Raw genomic sequence first — 15,264 nt, 5'->3', positions numbered from 1 at the left:
CGAGGGAGGGACCTATAGGGGACTGTATGGGGTCTATAGGGGTCTGTATGGGACTGTATGGGGTCTATAGGGGACTGTATGGGGTCTATAGGGGACTGTAGTGTCTTAGGGGACTGTAGGGGGACTGTAGGGGACTGTATGGGGTCTATAGGGGACTGTATGGGGTCTATAGGGGACTGTATGGGATCTATAGGGGTCTGTATGGGGTCTATAGGGGACTGTATGGGGTCTGTAGGGGACTGTATGGGGTCTATAGGGGACTGTAGGGGACTGTATGGGGTCTATAGGGGACTGTATGGGGCTGTATGGGGTCTATAGGGGACTGTATGGGATCTATAGGGGTCTGTATGGGGTCTATAGGGGACTGTATGGGGTCTGTAGGGGACTGTAGGGGACTGTATGGGGTCTATAGGGGACTGTATGGGGTCTATAGGGGACTGTATGGGACTGTATGGGACTGTATGGGATCTATAGGGGACTATAAGGGATCTATAGGGGACTGTAGGGGACTGTATGGGACTGTATGGGGTCTATAGGGGACTGTATGGGGTCTATAGGGGTCTGTAGGGGGTCTATAGGGGACTGTAGGGGGTCTATAGGGGACTGTATAGGGTCTGTAGTGGTCTGTAGGGGACTGTATGGGTCTGTGGGGCCTGGATGGGGGGCTGGGGGGACTATAAGGGGTCTGTATGGAGGATGGGGGATTTGGGGGGGGATTGAGGGGGGTCTGTCTGTAGGGTCCTGCACTCCAGAGGCTGCTGGAATGACTCTTAACCCCCCCCTTTTCCCCCCTAGGTGTTCCCAAGTGGGAATTCCCGCCCTGCCACCCCCTTCCCGGCCCTGAATCCTCGGGAATTGTCCCGCTCAGGGAGGGACTGGAGCCGGAGCCACCGTCAAGAAAGTGCTCCTGGAATTCCCTCGGGAGAGCCGGGACTGGGGGCTGCCAAAAGAACCGTTGGGGTCACCCCGGGAGCCGGGGGGAGGAGGAGGAGCGGGAGGAAGGTCATTCCATCACCTTGGGCAGGGAGAGGGAGGAGGAGGAAGGCAGAAGGATTCGGGAGCCCCAGAACTGGGGGATGATGACGAGGAGGATCCTGTTGTTCCCTCAGGCTGGGCACGGGGAGGGAGGATGAGGAAGGCACAAACCCCGGGGTTCAGCAGCCCCAGAGGATGAGGAGGATGAGGAAGATTCATCATTCCCTCGCGCTGGGGAGGGAGGATGAGGAAGGTGAGGATCAAAGTGGGGAGGGGGCTCAGGGCCCTCCAGCTCCCGGTTCCGCCTCCCCGCAGTGGCCCCGCGGTGCCGCTCCCAGTCACTCCCAGTTCTCCCAGCAGGGACCTGGCGGAATTCCCGCAGAACCCGAGTGCGAAACGTGGCCGGAGATAAACCCCGGAGGGTAAAAATAACCCCGACTCCGGTTCCAGCCCCTCCGAGCCCCGGGAGCGGCTCCGGTATCGATCCCGGGGGCCCTGGGAGCCAAGGAGTGTTTTGGGATTGGGGGGGGGGCTGTCGGCATTCCTCTGCCCCCCCCCATCCCGGGATTGGCTCCGGGAGGGTCCCGGCGGGGTTTGGAGTGGGCAGGGACGGCCATTCCCGGCAATTCCTGCCCCGCCTTCCGCAGGAACGGGAGGTCAGTGCCCGGTGGGGGCCTCGCAGGTGACGTGACCCTCGCCCAGGTGCCGCGGGGGTGACACCTCTCCAGGCGCTCATCCCGTCGCCAATGTGCTGATGGGGAGCTGCTCCCGTCCCTCCCCCCGCCCGTGGACGGTGCTCCGGGGGTATCCCGGATTTCGGGATCCCATCCAGCCCTCCCCGGAGTTCACAGAGCGTTTCCCTCCCTCCTTCCCTCCCGTCCCTGCCCCGCCCCAGCGCCGCTCCCACCTCCGCTCCCCGGGAAGCGCTTCCCCGTCGCCCACTCGGAGCTCCCGATCCCTTCCCAGCCGGGGCCGTGGGAGCGGGATCAGTCCGGCCCCACTTGCCCTCTCCGTGCGGGGGGGGATCAGCCCCGCGGCCCCCCCGGAGCCACCGGCAGCCGCTGGGATGGGGCTGCGGGTTCAGGGAGCTCGGAGCTCCCGTCCCAGTCAGAATCAGAGCGAAGGGAATCTCCCAACAAGGAGTTTTCTCCTCCTGATACCTGATTCTGACCCCCCCCCGGCCATGAGAACGCTCATGCTCCATGTGCACATCCCTCCACTTTTTGGGACGCTTGTCCCAGAAAGAACCCCCTGGAGATGAGACAGAGGGGACAGAGGGGATGGAGGCTCCGTGTACGGGGGTGCTGAGGTGGGACGAGGTCACGGGACAGTTTTGGGCTTGGAAATCCCCATCCCAAAGGATCCCTGGGTGCTAATCAGGAGCAGCTGCTGCCTCCAGCACATCTCCAGGAGGGGGGGGAGCCCCAAGGGTCCATCCCAGAGCTCAGGTTCGGCTCATTTTGAGGGAAAACAACCTGGATTTGGAGCCTTGGAAGCTCATTCCTCCAAGGTTTGGGTTGTTACTCCCAGGAGCAGATTTTGGGGTCTCCTCTGTGCCATCACCACCTGGAATCCTGGTTTATCCATCTTCCCGATGTCCTTCCTGGTTATCCAGCAGATCCTCCTCCCTGGGGAGCCCCCCGGGGGGGCGGGAGGCCAAGCAGCCCCCTGGGAATGGGTCTATTCCCGTCCTCTGCTCCCAGGCTGTTCCCACGTCCGGGAAGGGATTTGGGCTGGAAAGTGGGAAGAATGGGGGGTGTCTGGGAGGGGAAAATGGGGGGCATGGACCCTCCTGGGCCTGCTCTGGTGCCCCCCAAAGGTGGGGAGGAGGAGCTGGGGGTGCTTCCAGCGGTGCTGGAGCTCATTCACACGGCCCTGGCAGCTCCCAAATATCTCCTAAGGCTTTTGGAGAGCGGATAAAAATAGCCAGGGAGCTGGAAAATATGACAAAGCCCCCAGTCCCCCCCAAAAACGGCCGTGGGGGGCCTGGGGCCAAGCTGGGGTCACAGCTGCTCCCAGGGGTCCCGGCACCGCTGACCCCCATGTCCTGAACACTCCTGGGGGTCCTGGCACTGCTCACCCCCTGTGTCCCCCCAGGAGCCCCCACAGGCACCGGCCCCTTCAGAGTGGGGGTGTGGGGCCCTCTCCTCCTGTTTTTGGGGTTCAGGGAGTTCCTCCTCTCCCAGCCCAAGGATGGAGGTGAGAGGGGACCTCAGAGGGGCTGTCCTGTCCCCCTCCCTCTGCTGTGTCCCCCAATACTGGGGTATCACTGCAGGCAGTGGTACCAGAGTTTTGGGGTCCCTCCTGCCCACCCAACCCTCTACTGCCCAGCAATGAGCAGTGATTTGGGGCTGGGGGACACCAGGGGGGTCCCCAGTGCCCCTGGGACTCTGTCGGGGGGGGAGGTCACTGGGTACCCCCACTGGATCCCTGATGACAGAGTGTGGGGTGCGGGGGCTATGGGTGCTGTGGGGTTCAGCCTTTGTGCTGTGGGGTTCCGTCTGTCCCACATGGGGTGCAGTCTGTCCCATGGGTGCAGTCAGTCCCACATGGGGTTCAGTCTGTCCCACATGGGGTGCAGTCTGTCCCATGGGTGCAGTCAGTCCCACATGGGGTGCAGTCTGTCCCATGGGTGCAGTCAGTCCCACATGGGGTTCAGTCTGTCCCATGGGTGCAGGCAATCCCATATGGGTGTAATCAGTCCCATATGGGTGCAGCACCTGCCATACAGAGCAGTCCCCGCCACACGTGCCGCGATGCTCAGCCCCATCCCGGGGTGGGACTCCCGGGGGATTCCCCTGCGCGGGCGGGCGGGGCCGGGGCCGAGCCCCCTCCCCGGGACAGCCCGGGCTCCTCCCGCGGGCGGCGGAGCGGCGGGGCCGGGGCGCGGCGGCGGCGGGATGGAGGGTCCCCGGGGCCGCTCCCGGGGCCGGTGCCGGTGGCTGCCCTGGGTCGCCCTGCGGCTGCTCGCGGTCGCCGCCTTCAACCTGGACGGCGGCAGCCCCGTGCTGAAGGACGGCGAGCGGGGCAGCCTCTTCGGGGCTGCCGTGGCACTGCACCGGCAGCTCAGCCCCGAACCGGCGGGCTGGTGAGTGCGGGGGGCGATCCCCGGGGAAGGGGGTGACCGGAGACCTGGGGTGGGGACACCCGACCCCGGGAATGGGGGGGACCGTAAGTCCCGGGACTGGGGGGGATCTGGAGCCCCGGGACTGGGGGGCTGAAGCAGGACCGGGAGTCCCGGCTCTGGGAGGGGACCCGGGCTGGACGAGCCCAGGAGCCCCGGGAATGGGAAGGGAAGGAGCCCCGGGGCGGGAGGAACCGGAGACCGGGGCTGGGGTCCTCGGGATTCGCGGGGGGTTCGACCCACCCACCCACCCGCGCTGCAGCTCCGAGGGGACGGGGACAGGCGCGGAGTCGCCGCCTGCGCGGCCCGGGATTATTCAGCATTAACCGCGGACGGGGACTGGGGGGGGTGTTGGGGGGGTTCGGGGGTCCATCGCTGCATCCCCGGGGTGCTCGTGTGGAGGGACCCCCCCGGCTGGGCCCCCCGGGCCGTGACCGCCGCTTCCCCCGCGGCCGCTGCGGCGAACGCCCACCCGCGGCTGCCGAGACCCCCGTCACGGCCCCGTGTCCCCTGTCCCCGTGTCCCCCAGCCCCCCTGTCCTCGTATCCCCCAACCCCCGTGTCCTCGTGTCCCCCAGCCCCCGTGTCCCCGTGTCCCACAGCCCGCGGGGCTCCCCGTGTCCCCCCATGTCCCCCTGGCCGCCCCCGGGCTCCTGCCGGGGGTCTCAGCGCCGGAGAGCCCCTGAGCGGGCAGGTCTCTGGGCAGTGTCACCGTCGTGTGCCCCCTTGTAGCCCCCCATTCCCGTCCGTCCCCGTGCCCCCGGTGGCGCCGTTGTCACCGTTGTCACCGTTGTCACCCGACTCCCTCCCGCGCCACGGTCTTGGCGCCGAGGGCGGTTTTTGGCTCCCGGTGGCCGCTGCGGGTGTTTGCGGAGCCGCGCTGGGCTCGGTCCCACCGGCCCCGCACCCGCAGTCCCCGCCCGTCCTCCCGGTGCCCCCCGGTCCCCTCGCAGGGTGCCCTGGCCTGGCTCCGGGGGGCACCCGGTGCCTCCCTGTGCCTCCCTCCTTTTTTGGGCATGTTGCTGCGGGGTTATTTTGAGTGAATTCCAGTTTATTTTTACCGGCTCTGCCTCTCTGCCACCCCCCGGGGCTCGGCCGTGTCCCCAGGCCACCAACACCCCCGGGGCGGGCGGGCCGGGGGTGGCTGCAGGTGCCCCGTGGCCACCGAGGAGCCTCCGGTGGCACCGGACGTGTCCCGCGGAGTGTGACCCCTCGAGGACCCCGGGGTGGGGGTCAGGGTGCCCCCAACGCTGCTGTCCCGGGTGGGGCAGTCGGGGAGTGTGGGGGGGTCCGAGTGCGCGTCCCCCCCGCACCCACCCGTGCACTGAGCTGCGGCCGAGCCCTGGGAACGGTGCCGGGGCAGCAGCTGCTCGGCCGGGCTGGCACCGCCCGGGCACGGGGACATCGATGTGGGCGTGTGACAGCTCCGGGGGTGCTCCGGGGGGGCTCTGGGCACCTGACGGGGGTCTGTGCCCTGCCAGGCTGCTGGTGGGGGCCCCCCAGGCGCAGGCGCTGCCCAGCCAAGGTGCCAACCGGACCGGGGGGCTCTTTGCCTGCCCGCTGACCCTCGAACTCTCCGACTGCTGGCGGGTGCCCATCGATGAGGGAGGTGAGCTGCGCTCCCCGGGGGGGTGCAGGGGGTCCTGGGGGGCTTCCCGGCGGGGCTGACCCTGCCCCCTGTGCCCACAGTGGACCCGCAGCGGGAGAGCAAAGAGAACCAGTGGCTGGGGGTGAGCGTGAAGAGCCAAGGAGCCGGAGGGAAGATCGTGGTGGGTGCCGGGGCGGGAGGCGGAGGGCACCGGCACCCCTAGGGGAGGGGGCCCGGCGCTCCGTGACACCTCTGGGTGCCTCCAGACCTGTGCCCACCGGTACGAGGTGCGGCACCGGGTGCGGCAGCCGCTGGAGACGCGGGACGTGATCGGGAGGTGCTTCGTGCTGAGCCAGGACCTGCGGGTGCGGGACGAGCTGGACGGCGGCGAGTGGAAGTTCTGCGAGGGGCGGCCCCAGGGCCACGAGCGCTTTGGCACCTGCCAGCAGGGCCTGGCGGCCGCGTTCAGCCCCGACCGCCGCTACGTCCTGCTCGGGGCCCCCGGCACCTACAACTGGAAGGGTGAGGAGGGCCGGGAACCCCCCGGAGGGGCGAGGGGCTGCCCAGGAGAGGGGGGGGTGAGGTGTGGGTGGGTGTTCCTGCTCGGAGCCCCCGGCATGTGCAACTGGAAGGGTGAGGGGGCAGCCCAGACCCCCCGTCAAGGGGTGAGGGGCTGCCCGTGTGAGGGGCTGTGTGTGGGCTGGGGGGGGGATGTTCCTGCATTGGGCCCCCAGCACCTACAACTGGAAGGGTGAGGAGTTGGCCCGGACAGCCCCGGGGAGGGGTGAGGGGCTGCCCGGGAGGGGGGCGTGGGGGTGTGAGTGCAACCCCTGCCTGGGCAGGTGGGTCGGGTGTGCACGTACGTGTGCAGGTGACCCTGCACGTGGAGCAGCTCAACCAGAGCCCCCCGGAGCATGAGGGATCCCTGGGGGTCCCCCGGAGTCCCTGAGGGTCCCCCTGGTGTCCCCTGCCCAGCCCCCTCACCCCGGGCTCCCCCAGGGACCCTGAGCACGGAGCATCTCAACCAGAACTCGCCGGTGCTGAAGGGTCCCTGGGGGTCCCAGTGGTGTTCCCGGGGGTCCCCCCGGTGGTCCCCGTGGTGTCTCCCCTCACCCCGGCCCCCGCAGGGACCCTGCGCGTGGAGCAGCTCAACCAGAGCTCTCTGGACCTGCTGCGCCCGGACGCCGGTCCCTTCGAAGCGGGGGGGGAGAAGGACCAGGACCCCTCGCTCATCCCCGTGCCCGCCAACAGCTACTTCGGTACGGGGGGGCCCGGCCCGGGGGTCCCCCCCGGCTGCCGCGGCCCCTGCGCCCCCCCCGTGCCCGCCCTGACACCCACCCCCCACCCCCAGGGCTGCTCTTTGTGACAAACATTGAGAGCGCTGCCCCCGACCAGAGGGTCTTCCGGACCCCCCAGCCCGGCGAGAGGGTCCCCGGCGCCGCCCCAGACGTGGCCCACAATAGCTACATGGGTTCGTGTGTGCCACGGCTGTGCCACGCGTGTGCCATGTGTGTGCCATATGTGTGCCGTGTGTGCCCTCCCTGCAGCGTGTCCTGTGCCGTGTCACCCATGTCACCTGTGGGGACAGACCCAGGCTCTGAGGGGCCCTGTGGGAGCCTGTGTGCACACACGTGTCACCGTGCACAAACGTGTGCCTGTACAGACATGTCCCCTTTATCACATGTCCCCATGCACGCGTGTCATTCTGGACATGTGCCCCCCAAACACACACGTCCCCCCAGCATACATTTGTCCCCAGTCCTGGGGATCCCCCTGTCCCCCCTCACATCCATGTCCCCAAACATGCCTCTCTCTCTCTCTCTCTGTACACACGTCCCCCCCCGCACACGCAGCCGTGCACATGTGTGGCCACAGCCCCCGCTGCACACCCCCACCCCTCCTGTGTCCATCCCCCAGACCTCCCACCCCTGTCCCTCCCATTCCTTGTCCCTGCAGCCCTGTCCCCCAATTCCCATGTCCCCAGTCCCTGTTCCCCCATTCCTGTCCCCCCCCCCCCCGTCCTGTGTCCCGTCGCTGTGCCCGGGCTGTGTTGGGGGCACTGCCAGGCTGGGGGAGGGTGGACAGAGCTCGAGGGGGGGGAACAGAGCCCTGGGGGGGGATCCCCGAGCCTGGCGTGGCCCCCAACACCCCCCATCCCCCCGCTTGTCCCCCCGGAGATGTTTCTGCATGGGGGGGTGCACGGTTTTGGGGGGGCGGCTGAAGCCTGGCTGGGGGCTCGGGGGGCTGCGGGGGGGCTCAGGCGGCCGTGGGGGGCTGCGGGGGCTGCACTCTGCAATAGCTGCATGTGGGGAAGGGGCTCCCCCTTCTCTCTCAGCCCAAAATCTGCTGCTCTGGTCCCAAAATCTGCCCTTTTTCCCCCCAAACCTTCCCTTCTGGCAATGCTGGGGGGGGCTGCTCGTCCCTCCCCCCACGCCCCCAAAAGGCTCAACCCCCTACCCAAGTTGGTGGGACCCCAAATCCTGCCCTCCCCAGGCAAGAAAAGCAGGGACACTGAGGCACATGGGCCCCCCATTCCCACGGGGGAATCCCCCCATTCCCACGGGGATCCCAGAGGGGTCGAGCAGAGAGAGAGGGTGGGACGGACGGACGGACGGACAGGGCGGGCATTCCGGGGGCCGGGTGGGCACCGACCCTCTCCCCCGCTCCCCGCAGGGTTCTCAGTGGACTCGGGCGCGGGGCTGACGCGCCGGGGGGGGCTGAGCTTTGTCACCGGCGCCCCCCGCGCCAACCACACCGGGGCTGTCGTGATCCTGCGTCGCGACAGCGCCAACCGCCTGGTGCCCGAGGCGGTGCTGCCCGGGCCGCAGCTCAGCTCGGCCTTCGGGCACGCCCTGGCCGTGCTCGACCTCAACAGCGACGGGTGAGCGCGGGGGGACCCCCGGGAGATCCCCCCGGGCGGAGTCCAACCCCTGTCCCTCCATCCCCGAGGGCCCCCAGGCTGAGGACCCCACCCGTTCCCAAGGACCCCCCAATCCCTGAATCCCCCAAAATCCCAGTGCCGTGTCTGGGGGCACCGGGACACTTTGGGGGTCACCCAGGAGGTGACAGACCCGTGTTCCCTCAGGTGGATGGACCTGGTGGTGGGGGCCCCCCACTTCTTTGAGCGCCAGGAGGAGATCGGGGGGGCTGTTTATGTTTACATCAACCCCGGGGGGCTCTGGGACGCTGTGACCCCCCTGAGGCTCAACGGCACCCGGGGGTCCATGTTCGGCACCGCCCTGAGCACGGCCGGGGACCTCAACCATGATGGCTTTGAGGGTGAGGGGCCTTGGGGGATATTTGGGGGATTTTTGGGTCCCCAGGGGCTGAGGATGGTGGAACTGCGGACTTTGACCGTGATGGATTTGAGGATGGGGGGTTTGGGGGAATTTGGGGTCCCCAGGGGCTGGGGGTGGTGCCATTTTGGAACACAAACAGGACGGTTTTGATGGTGAGGGATTTGGGGGGCTCTGGATACCCCAAAAACTGGGGATGGTGGCCCCAGGACCTCAACCATGACGGATTTGAGGGTTTGGGGTGCAGGGGGTGGGGTTGGGGTCTCCAAGGGCTGGGGATGGTGGCACTGGGGGCTGTCCCCCCGAGAGGGTCCCGGGAGGGCTCTGTGCCCCCCCCAGCTGCCGTTGCCCCCCCAGACCTGGCCGTGGGAGCCCCTTTCGACGGCGCCGGCAAAGTGTTCATTTACCACGGGAGCGCCCTGGGCATCGTGGCCAGGCCGGCCCAGGTGAGGGGGGGACGGTGGGGAGGGGGCTGCCCCGGCAGGGCCCCCGCGGGGTCTCCTGTCACCTACCGGTGTCCCCAGGTCCTGGACGGGGAGGCCGTGGGGGTCCCAACCTTCGGGTATTCCCTGTCGGGGGGGCTGGACGTGGATGGGAACCTGTACCCCGACCTGCTGGTGGGGTCCCTGTCCGACACCGTGGTGCTCTACAGGTGAGACCCCATCCCTGGGACCCCCGGGACCACCTCTGGGAGCCCCCGGCCCCGAGGACCCCCGAGACTGAGCATGCCCCCCAGTTCCCAAGGATCTCAATCCTTTGGAGCTCCCCATCTCCCAGGACCCCCATTCCTGAGGAGTCCCCAACCCTGCACTGCCTCCACCTCCAGACCCTCCTAGTCCCAAGGATTGGATCCCCAAGGACCCCCCACATCCCTGGGCATCCCCCCCTCCCTGAGAACCCTCCATCCCTGAGGACCCCCACCCCTAAGGACCCCCCGTCCCAGGGCTCCCTCAACCCCTCCCAGAGCATCCCCCGCCCTGGGGGTCCCTGCAGAGCTGGGGGTGCCCTCAGGAGGGGGGGCCCGCTCTGGGATCCCCTTTGCCCCCGGCAGGGCCCGCCCGGTGGTCCACGTGTCCCGGAACGTGTCGCTGCTGCCCCCCACCATCGACCTGGAGCAGAGCAACTGCCGCCACTGGGAGGGCGTCTGGTGGGTGTCCCTGAGCCCCCCCGCACCCCCTCCCTGGGCATGGGCCCAGGGGGCCGCTGCCCCCCGTCTGACCCCGTGCCCCCCCAGCGTGGAGGTCCGAGCCTGTTTCAGCTACACGGCCAGTCCTGCGAGCTACAGCCCCCGCCTCGGTGAGACCCCCCGAGGGACCCCGGCCCCGGGAGCGTCCCAGCCCCGAGGATCCCCGGCCCCAAGGCCCCCCAATCCCTGCTGCCTCCCCTCCCTGAGGCCACCCCTCCCTGTGTCCCCAGAGCTGGAGTTCGTGCTGGACGTGGACACCGAGCGCCGGCGCCGTGGCCAAGCCCCCCGGGGGTCGTTCCTGGGCCGTGGCCCCGCAGACCCCGAGCACCAGCTCTCCGGGACCCTGGAGCTGCCCCGGCAGCACAGCCGGGCCTGCGTCACCCCCACCTTCCAGCTGCACGTGGGTGCTCGGCCTCGCCCCATCCTCATCCTCAGCATCCCCATCCTTGTCCCCCTCCTCAGTCCCACCCCCACGGCCCCCTCCAGCTGTGCCAACACCTCCCAGGTCCCTGAGTGACCCCTGACCTTCCTCCCTCTGTCCTCCTCCTCCTCCTCTTTGTGTCCCTCCAGGACGGGATCCGGGACAAGCTGCGGCCCATCGTTGTCACCTTGGCCTATGGGATCCGGGGGCCTGGGGGGCACCGGGGGGGGCGGGGGGCTCTGCTGCCCCCCCTTTCCCCCGCGCTCAGCCCCCACCAGCCCAGCACCCACCGTGCCGAGGTGGGCACTGCCAGGGACCACCGGCCTGGGGGGCCTGTCCCTCCCAGGGGTACCTGGGGTGTCACCCCTGTCCCACCTGGGGGCCACCTGGAGAGTCCCCCAGTCCAACCTGGGGGTTACCTGCAGTGTCCCCCCCATATCCCAGGGAGTGCCCTGTTCTACTCGGGGGTCACCTGCACTGTCCCCTGTGTCCCCAGGGGCACCCCATTCCACCCGGAGCCCCCCCCGCAGTGTCCCCCCAATCCCTGGGGTTGCCCCGTCCCCCCCGGAGCCCCCCTGAGTGCCCCCCCGTGCCCCCCCAGGTGCATTTCCTGCGCCAGGGCTGCGGGGATGACAAGATCTGCCAGAGCAACCTCCGGCTGCACTTCCAGTTCTGCGCCCGCCGCGGTGACAGCGAGTTCCTGCCCCTGCCCAGGTGGGGGGCCGGGGGGCAGTGCCCACCCTGAGGGGATGGGGGTGTGGGGCGGATGGTCCTGGGGGTGTGGGATGGTTCTGGGGGTCCAGGGTGTGTGGGATGGTCCCGGAGGTGTGGGACGGTGGCTGTGCCCCCGCAGGGCCGAGGATGGCACTGCCATCTTCGCCATGAGTGACCAGAAGGACGTGGCCCTGGAGGTCCTGGTGACCAACGAGCCGTCGGACCCGGCGGAGCCACAGCGGGACGGGGACGACGCCCACCAGGCCCAGCTCACGGCCACTCTCCCCCCGGAGCTGCCCTACGCGGCCCTGCGGCCCGACGAGGGCGGGGGGCTCGGGGTGAGGGGCCCGGGGCGGGGGGACGGGGGTGTAGGATGGGGAGGGGGCTGGGGGTGTGGGGTGTGGAGGGGGCTGGGGGTGTAGGATGGGGAGGGGGCTGGAGGTGTAGGATGGGGAGGGGGCTGGGGGTGAGGGGTGGGGAGGGGGCTGGGGGTGTGGGGTGGGGAGGGGGCTGGGGGTGTGGGCTGTGATGGTCCTGGGGGTGCGGCGGGCCGGGGGTGCCCGCAGGGGGGACTCAGTCCTGTGCCCCCCAGGACAAGCCCGTGCTGTGCCTCGCCAACCAGAACGGCTCCCAGGTGGAGTGTGAGCTGGGGAACCCCCTGAAACGCGGAGCACAGGTGGGCGCAGCCCCCTCCCCAATGCCTCGCCCCCCCCGCCCCCTGGCCCGGCCCCAGCGCTCCCCCCTGTGCCCCCCCTGTGCCCCAGGTGCGGTTCTTCCTCATCCTCGGCACCTCAGGAATAACCATCCACACCTCGGACCTGGCGGTGGAGCTCGCGCTGTCCACGTGAGCGGGGGGCTGGGGTGGAGACCCCCGGGGGGAGTGTGGAGACCCCCGGGGGGGTGTGGAGAGCCCGGGGGGGGGTGTGGTGGAGCCCAGGGGGGTTTGGAGACCAGAGGCCTGGGGGGTCTGGGGGCTGGAGCACCCAGGATTTAGGGCACGGCGGCCCCAGGATTTGGGGTGAAGCCGCGGGGGCTTTGGGGGTTGGATCCGCAGGGTTGGGGGAGTTCAGCCCCCCGCGCTGGGCTCTGGGCACGGCACGGGGGGAGTTTGGGTGCTGCCCCCCCCGACCCCCGACCCCTCCCCAGGATCAGCGAACAGCCGGGGCTGGAGCCGGTGGTCGCTCGTGCCCGGGTGGTCCTCGAGCTGCCCCTCTCCGTGACGGGGTAAGTGGGGGTTGAGACCACCCCAGGACCCCCCCGGGGCCCCCTCCGGGACCCCCTTGACCCCTGTCTGTCCCCCCCCAGAGTGGCCGTGCCCCCCCGGCTGTTTTTCGGGGGGGAGGTGCGGGGGGAGAGCGCCGTGCGCAGGGAGAGCCAGGTGGGCAGCGCCGTCAGCTTCGAGGTCACGGTGAGTCCCCCGCCGAGACCCCCATGGGAGAGCCGGGAGTGGGGCGGGGGTGTCTGTGGGCTGGGGGGCTTCATGTGGGGGCATTTATGGGGTGGGGGGTATTTGTGGAGCGGGGGGTCCATGTGGGTGGATCATTTTGGAATGGGGGGTTTTTTGGGGGGGTGTCCATGGGGGGGTGCCTTTAGGGTGGGGGGCCCATGGGGGGGCATTTATGAGGTGGGGGGTGTTTTGGGGTCTGGGGGGGTCCATGTGAGTGGCATTGACGGGGTGGAGGGTGTTTGTGGGATGGGTGGCACTCATGGGGTGGGGGTCTCGTGCCCCCTCCAGGTGTCCCACAGGGGACAGGCGCTGAAGACTCTGGGCTCTGCCTTCCTCACCCTGCACTGGCCCCACGAGCTGCCCAACGGAAAGTGGCTCCTGTACCCCCTGAGCCTGGAACTGGGCACCCCCCCCGTGCCCTGCAGCCCCTCTGCCAACCCCCTGCGCCTCGCCCTGGTACGGCCACAGGGCTGGGGGTGTCTGGGGGGGTTTGGGGGTGCCTGGGGGGTGCCAATGGGGGTGCCCAGGGGCAGCCAAGGGGTGCTCAGGAGTGCCCGGGGGTGCCTTGGGAGTGTCCAGAGGTGTCTGGGGGTCTCTGGGGGTGCCCAGATGTGCCCGAGCATCGCTGCTGCCCCCCTTTTACTCCCCTTCAGGAGCCACTGGGACAGGGTGACCCCCCCCAGGCATCCCCCCCCCGGTCCTGGTGGGTCCCAGCACCCTCAGAGAGGAGGAGGAACGTGACACTGGTGAGTGGGGGAACACCCGCTTTGGGGGGCCCTGCTCAGGGGAGTCCTGCTTTGGGGGGGCCTGTTCAATGGGGGGGCACTCTGAGGATGCCCTTCCTGGAGTGCCCCTATTCCAGCACGCACAGCCCTGGGGTGCCCCTGTTCCCGGGGTGCCCCTGCTCTGGCACATGCAGTCCTGGGGTCCCCCCACCCTGGGGTCCCGTTTCAGGCTGCAGTGTGACAACCCCCCTTCCCCCATTCCCGGGGTCTCCCCTCATTCCCGATGTCCCGTCCCCCCAGGACTGTGCCCGAGGCACTGCCCGCTGCCGCCCGTTCCTGTGCCCGCTGCCCACCCTGGAGCGCTCGGAGCTGCGGGCGCGGGGCCGCCTCTGGAACGGCACCTTCCTGGAGGTACCGGGGCTGCGGGGGGCGGGGGGGCAGCGATGGGTGGGAAGGGGGCTCAGCCCCGCCCGGACTCCCCCTGTTCCCACCAGGAATTCCTGGATGTCTCCTCGCTGGAACTGATCGTCCGTGCCGAGGTTTCCGTCACCTCCCCCAGCAAGAACCTGGTGCTCAAAGATGCGACCACGCAGGTCTGACCCCTGCCCCGACCCCCCCGGGGCCCCCTCACTCCCCTAGACTCCTCTGACCCCCCCTGCCCCCCCAGATGTCGGTGTCCATCCACCTGGACCCGGGGCTGGCGGTGGCGGGGGTCCCGTGGTGGGTGGTCCCGCTGGCGGTGCTGCTCGGGATCCTCCTCCTGGCCCTGCTGGTCCTCGGGCTCTGGAAGGTGAGGGACGGATCCCCCTGACCCCCCCGGCCCCCGTGACCCATCCCCCTGTCCCCTGACCTGTCCCCCGGTGCCCCAGGTGGGGTTTTTCCGCCGTGCCCGCCGTGCCCCCCCGGCCGTGCCGCAGTACCACGCCGTGCGGATCCCGCGGGAGCAGCGGCGGCACCTCCTCGAGGGCAGGATGGGCACGATCCAGAGGCAGGAATGGGCCGCCAGCCCCGCCGAGCCCCCGGACGGACGCGGGACCCCCAGCTCCGCATAGACCCCCCCCCCTGTGAAATGGGGGGTGGGCACGGGGGGCACGGACACGGGGTATGGGGTGTGGAACATGGGATATGGGATACAGATATGGGATACAGGACATGGGTATAGGATATGGGATATGGGACATGGACATGAGATATGCGATATGGGATATGGGACACGGACACAGACATGGGATAAGGGACATGGACACAGGATATGAAGCACGGAATATGGACATGGACATGGAACATGGATACTGGATATGGGACACAGGACATGGACATGGGATACGGGACATGGAACTCGGGATATGGAACATGGGACATGAAACATGGGACACAAACAGGGGACACAGGACATGGAACACGGGATTGTCCGCCCTGGCCGTGCTCTGGGGATGGCAGCAGGAACAGGGGACATGGACATGGACACAGAGCCTGGGACATGGAACCTGGGACATGGGATTTCTCGCCCTGGTTGTGCCCTGGGAAGGTCCCAGTGAGGCACCGGCTGTGCTGGAGCACCTGGGAATGTTTGTCCTGGGATGGGGCCATCGGGCCCATGGGGCACTTTGGCCCCACAGGGTCAGTTTGGTCCCAGGGGTCACTTCAGCCCCACATGAAGGGTTTGGCCCCACACGGGGTCTCGACCCCCCGGGCTCAGCTCGGCCCCACAGCGACGTTCACCCCAATAAAAGGTGCTGTTCCCCCACCGGGCCTGAGTCCTTCACAGCCTGGGGAGAGTCACAGGGTA

The 15,264-nt window shown here is 68.8% G+C and overlaps 1 protein-coding gene across 4 annotated transcripts; it reads left to right on the top strand.

The window, feature by feature from the left end:
* The first annotated feature begins 772 nt into the window (after positions 1–772).
* On the top strand, positions 773–15,222 carry ITGA7 (integrin subunit alpha 7). Of its 4 annotated transcripts, none has more exons than XM_039380105.1 (25): positions 773–1,002; positions 1,110–1,228; positions 1,333–1,397; positions 5,580–5,707; positions 5,788–5,867; positions 5,953–6,208; positions 6,814–6,945; positions 8,360–8,567; positions 8,772–8,965; positions 9,340–9,428; positions 9,507–9,634; positions 10,034–10,129; positions 10,217–10,278; positions 10,399–10,568; positions 10,739–10,888; positions 11,191–11,303; positions 11,443–11,641; positions 11,896–11,979; positions 12,068–12,147; positions 12,450–12,527; positions 12,609–12,711; positions 13,039–13,206; positions 13,404–13,496; positions 13,776–13,886; positions 13,970–14,089. In XM_039380105.1, the coding sequence occupies exons 2-25, from the start codon at positions 1,220–1,222 to the stop codon at positions 14,072–14,074; spliced, it is 2,901 nt and encodes a 966-aa protein (XP_039236039.1). In that variant the 5' UTR covers positions 773–1,002; positions 1,110–1,219; the 3' UTR covers positions 14,075–14,089. The 4 variants fall into 4 exon arrangements, with proteins under 4 accessions (XP_039236039.1, XP_039236041.1, XP_039236038.1 ...); XM_027715926.2 differs by lacking the exons at positions 773–1,002; positions 1,110–1,228; positions 1,333–1,397 and adding exons at positions 3,572–4,063; positions 14,143–14,265; positions 14,345–15,222 and having other exon boundaries at positions 13,970–14,068; XM_039380107.1 differs by having other exon boundaries at positions 773–1,228; positions 1,336–1,397.
* The last annotated feature ends 42 nt before the right edge of the window (positions 15,223–15,264 follow it).

The sequence above is a fragment of the Pipra filicauda genome, unplaced genomic scaffold, assembly GCF_003945595.2.
Source record: "Pipra filicauda isolate LSUMZ 115617 unplaced genomic scaffold, ASM394559v2 scaffold185_size1782982_pilon, whole genome shotgun sequence".
Classification (NCBI taxonomy): Eukaryota; Metazoa; Chordata; class Aves; order Passeriformes; family Pipridae; genus Pipra; species Pipra filicauda.
The sequence above is the reverse complement of the archived record's forward strand: the minus strand, read 5'-3'. Positions and strand labels throughout refer to the sequence as shown.

Coding starts and splice junctions, on each gene's coding strand:
- ITGA7 (XM_027715926.2), top strand. CDS start 3,585: ATGGGGTGCAGTCTGTCCCATGGGTGCAGTCAGTCCCACATGGGGTTC. Junction 10,279..10,398: donor GAGCTACAGCCCCCGCCTCG/GTGAGACCCCCC, acceptor CTGTGTCCCCAG/AGCTGGAGTTCGTGCTGGAC. Junction 11,980..12,067: donor CCCTGAAACGCGGAGCACAG/GTGGGCGCAGCC, acceptor CCTGTGCCCCAG/GTGCGGTTCTTCCTCATCCT.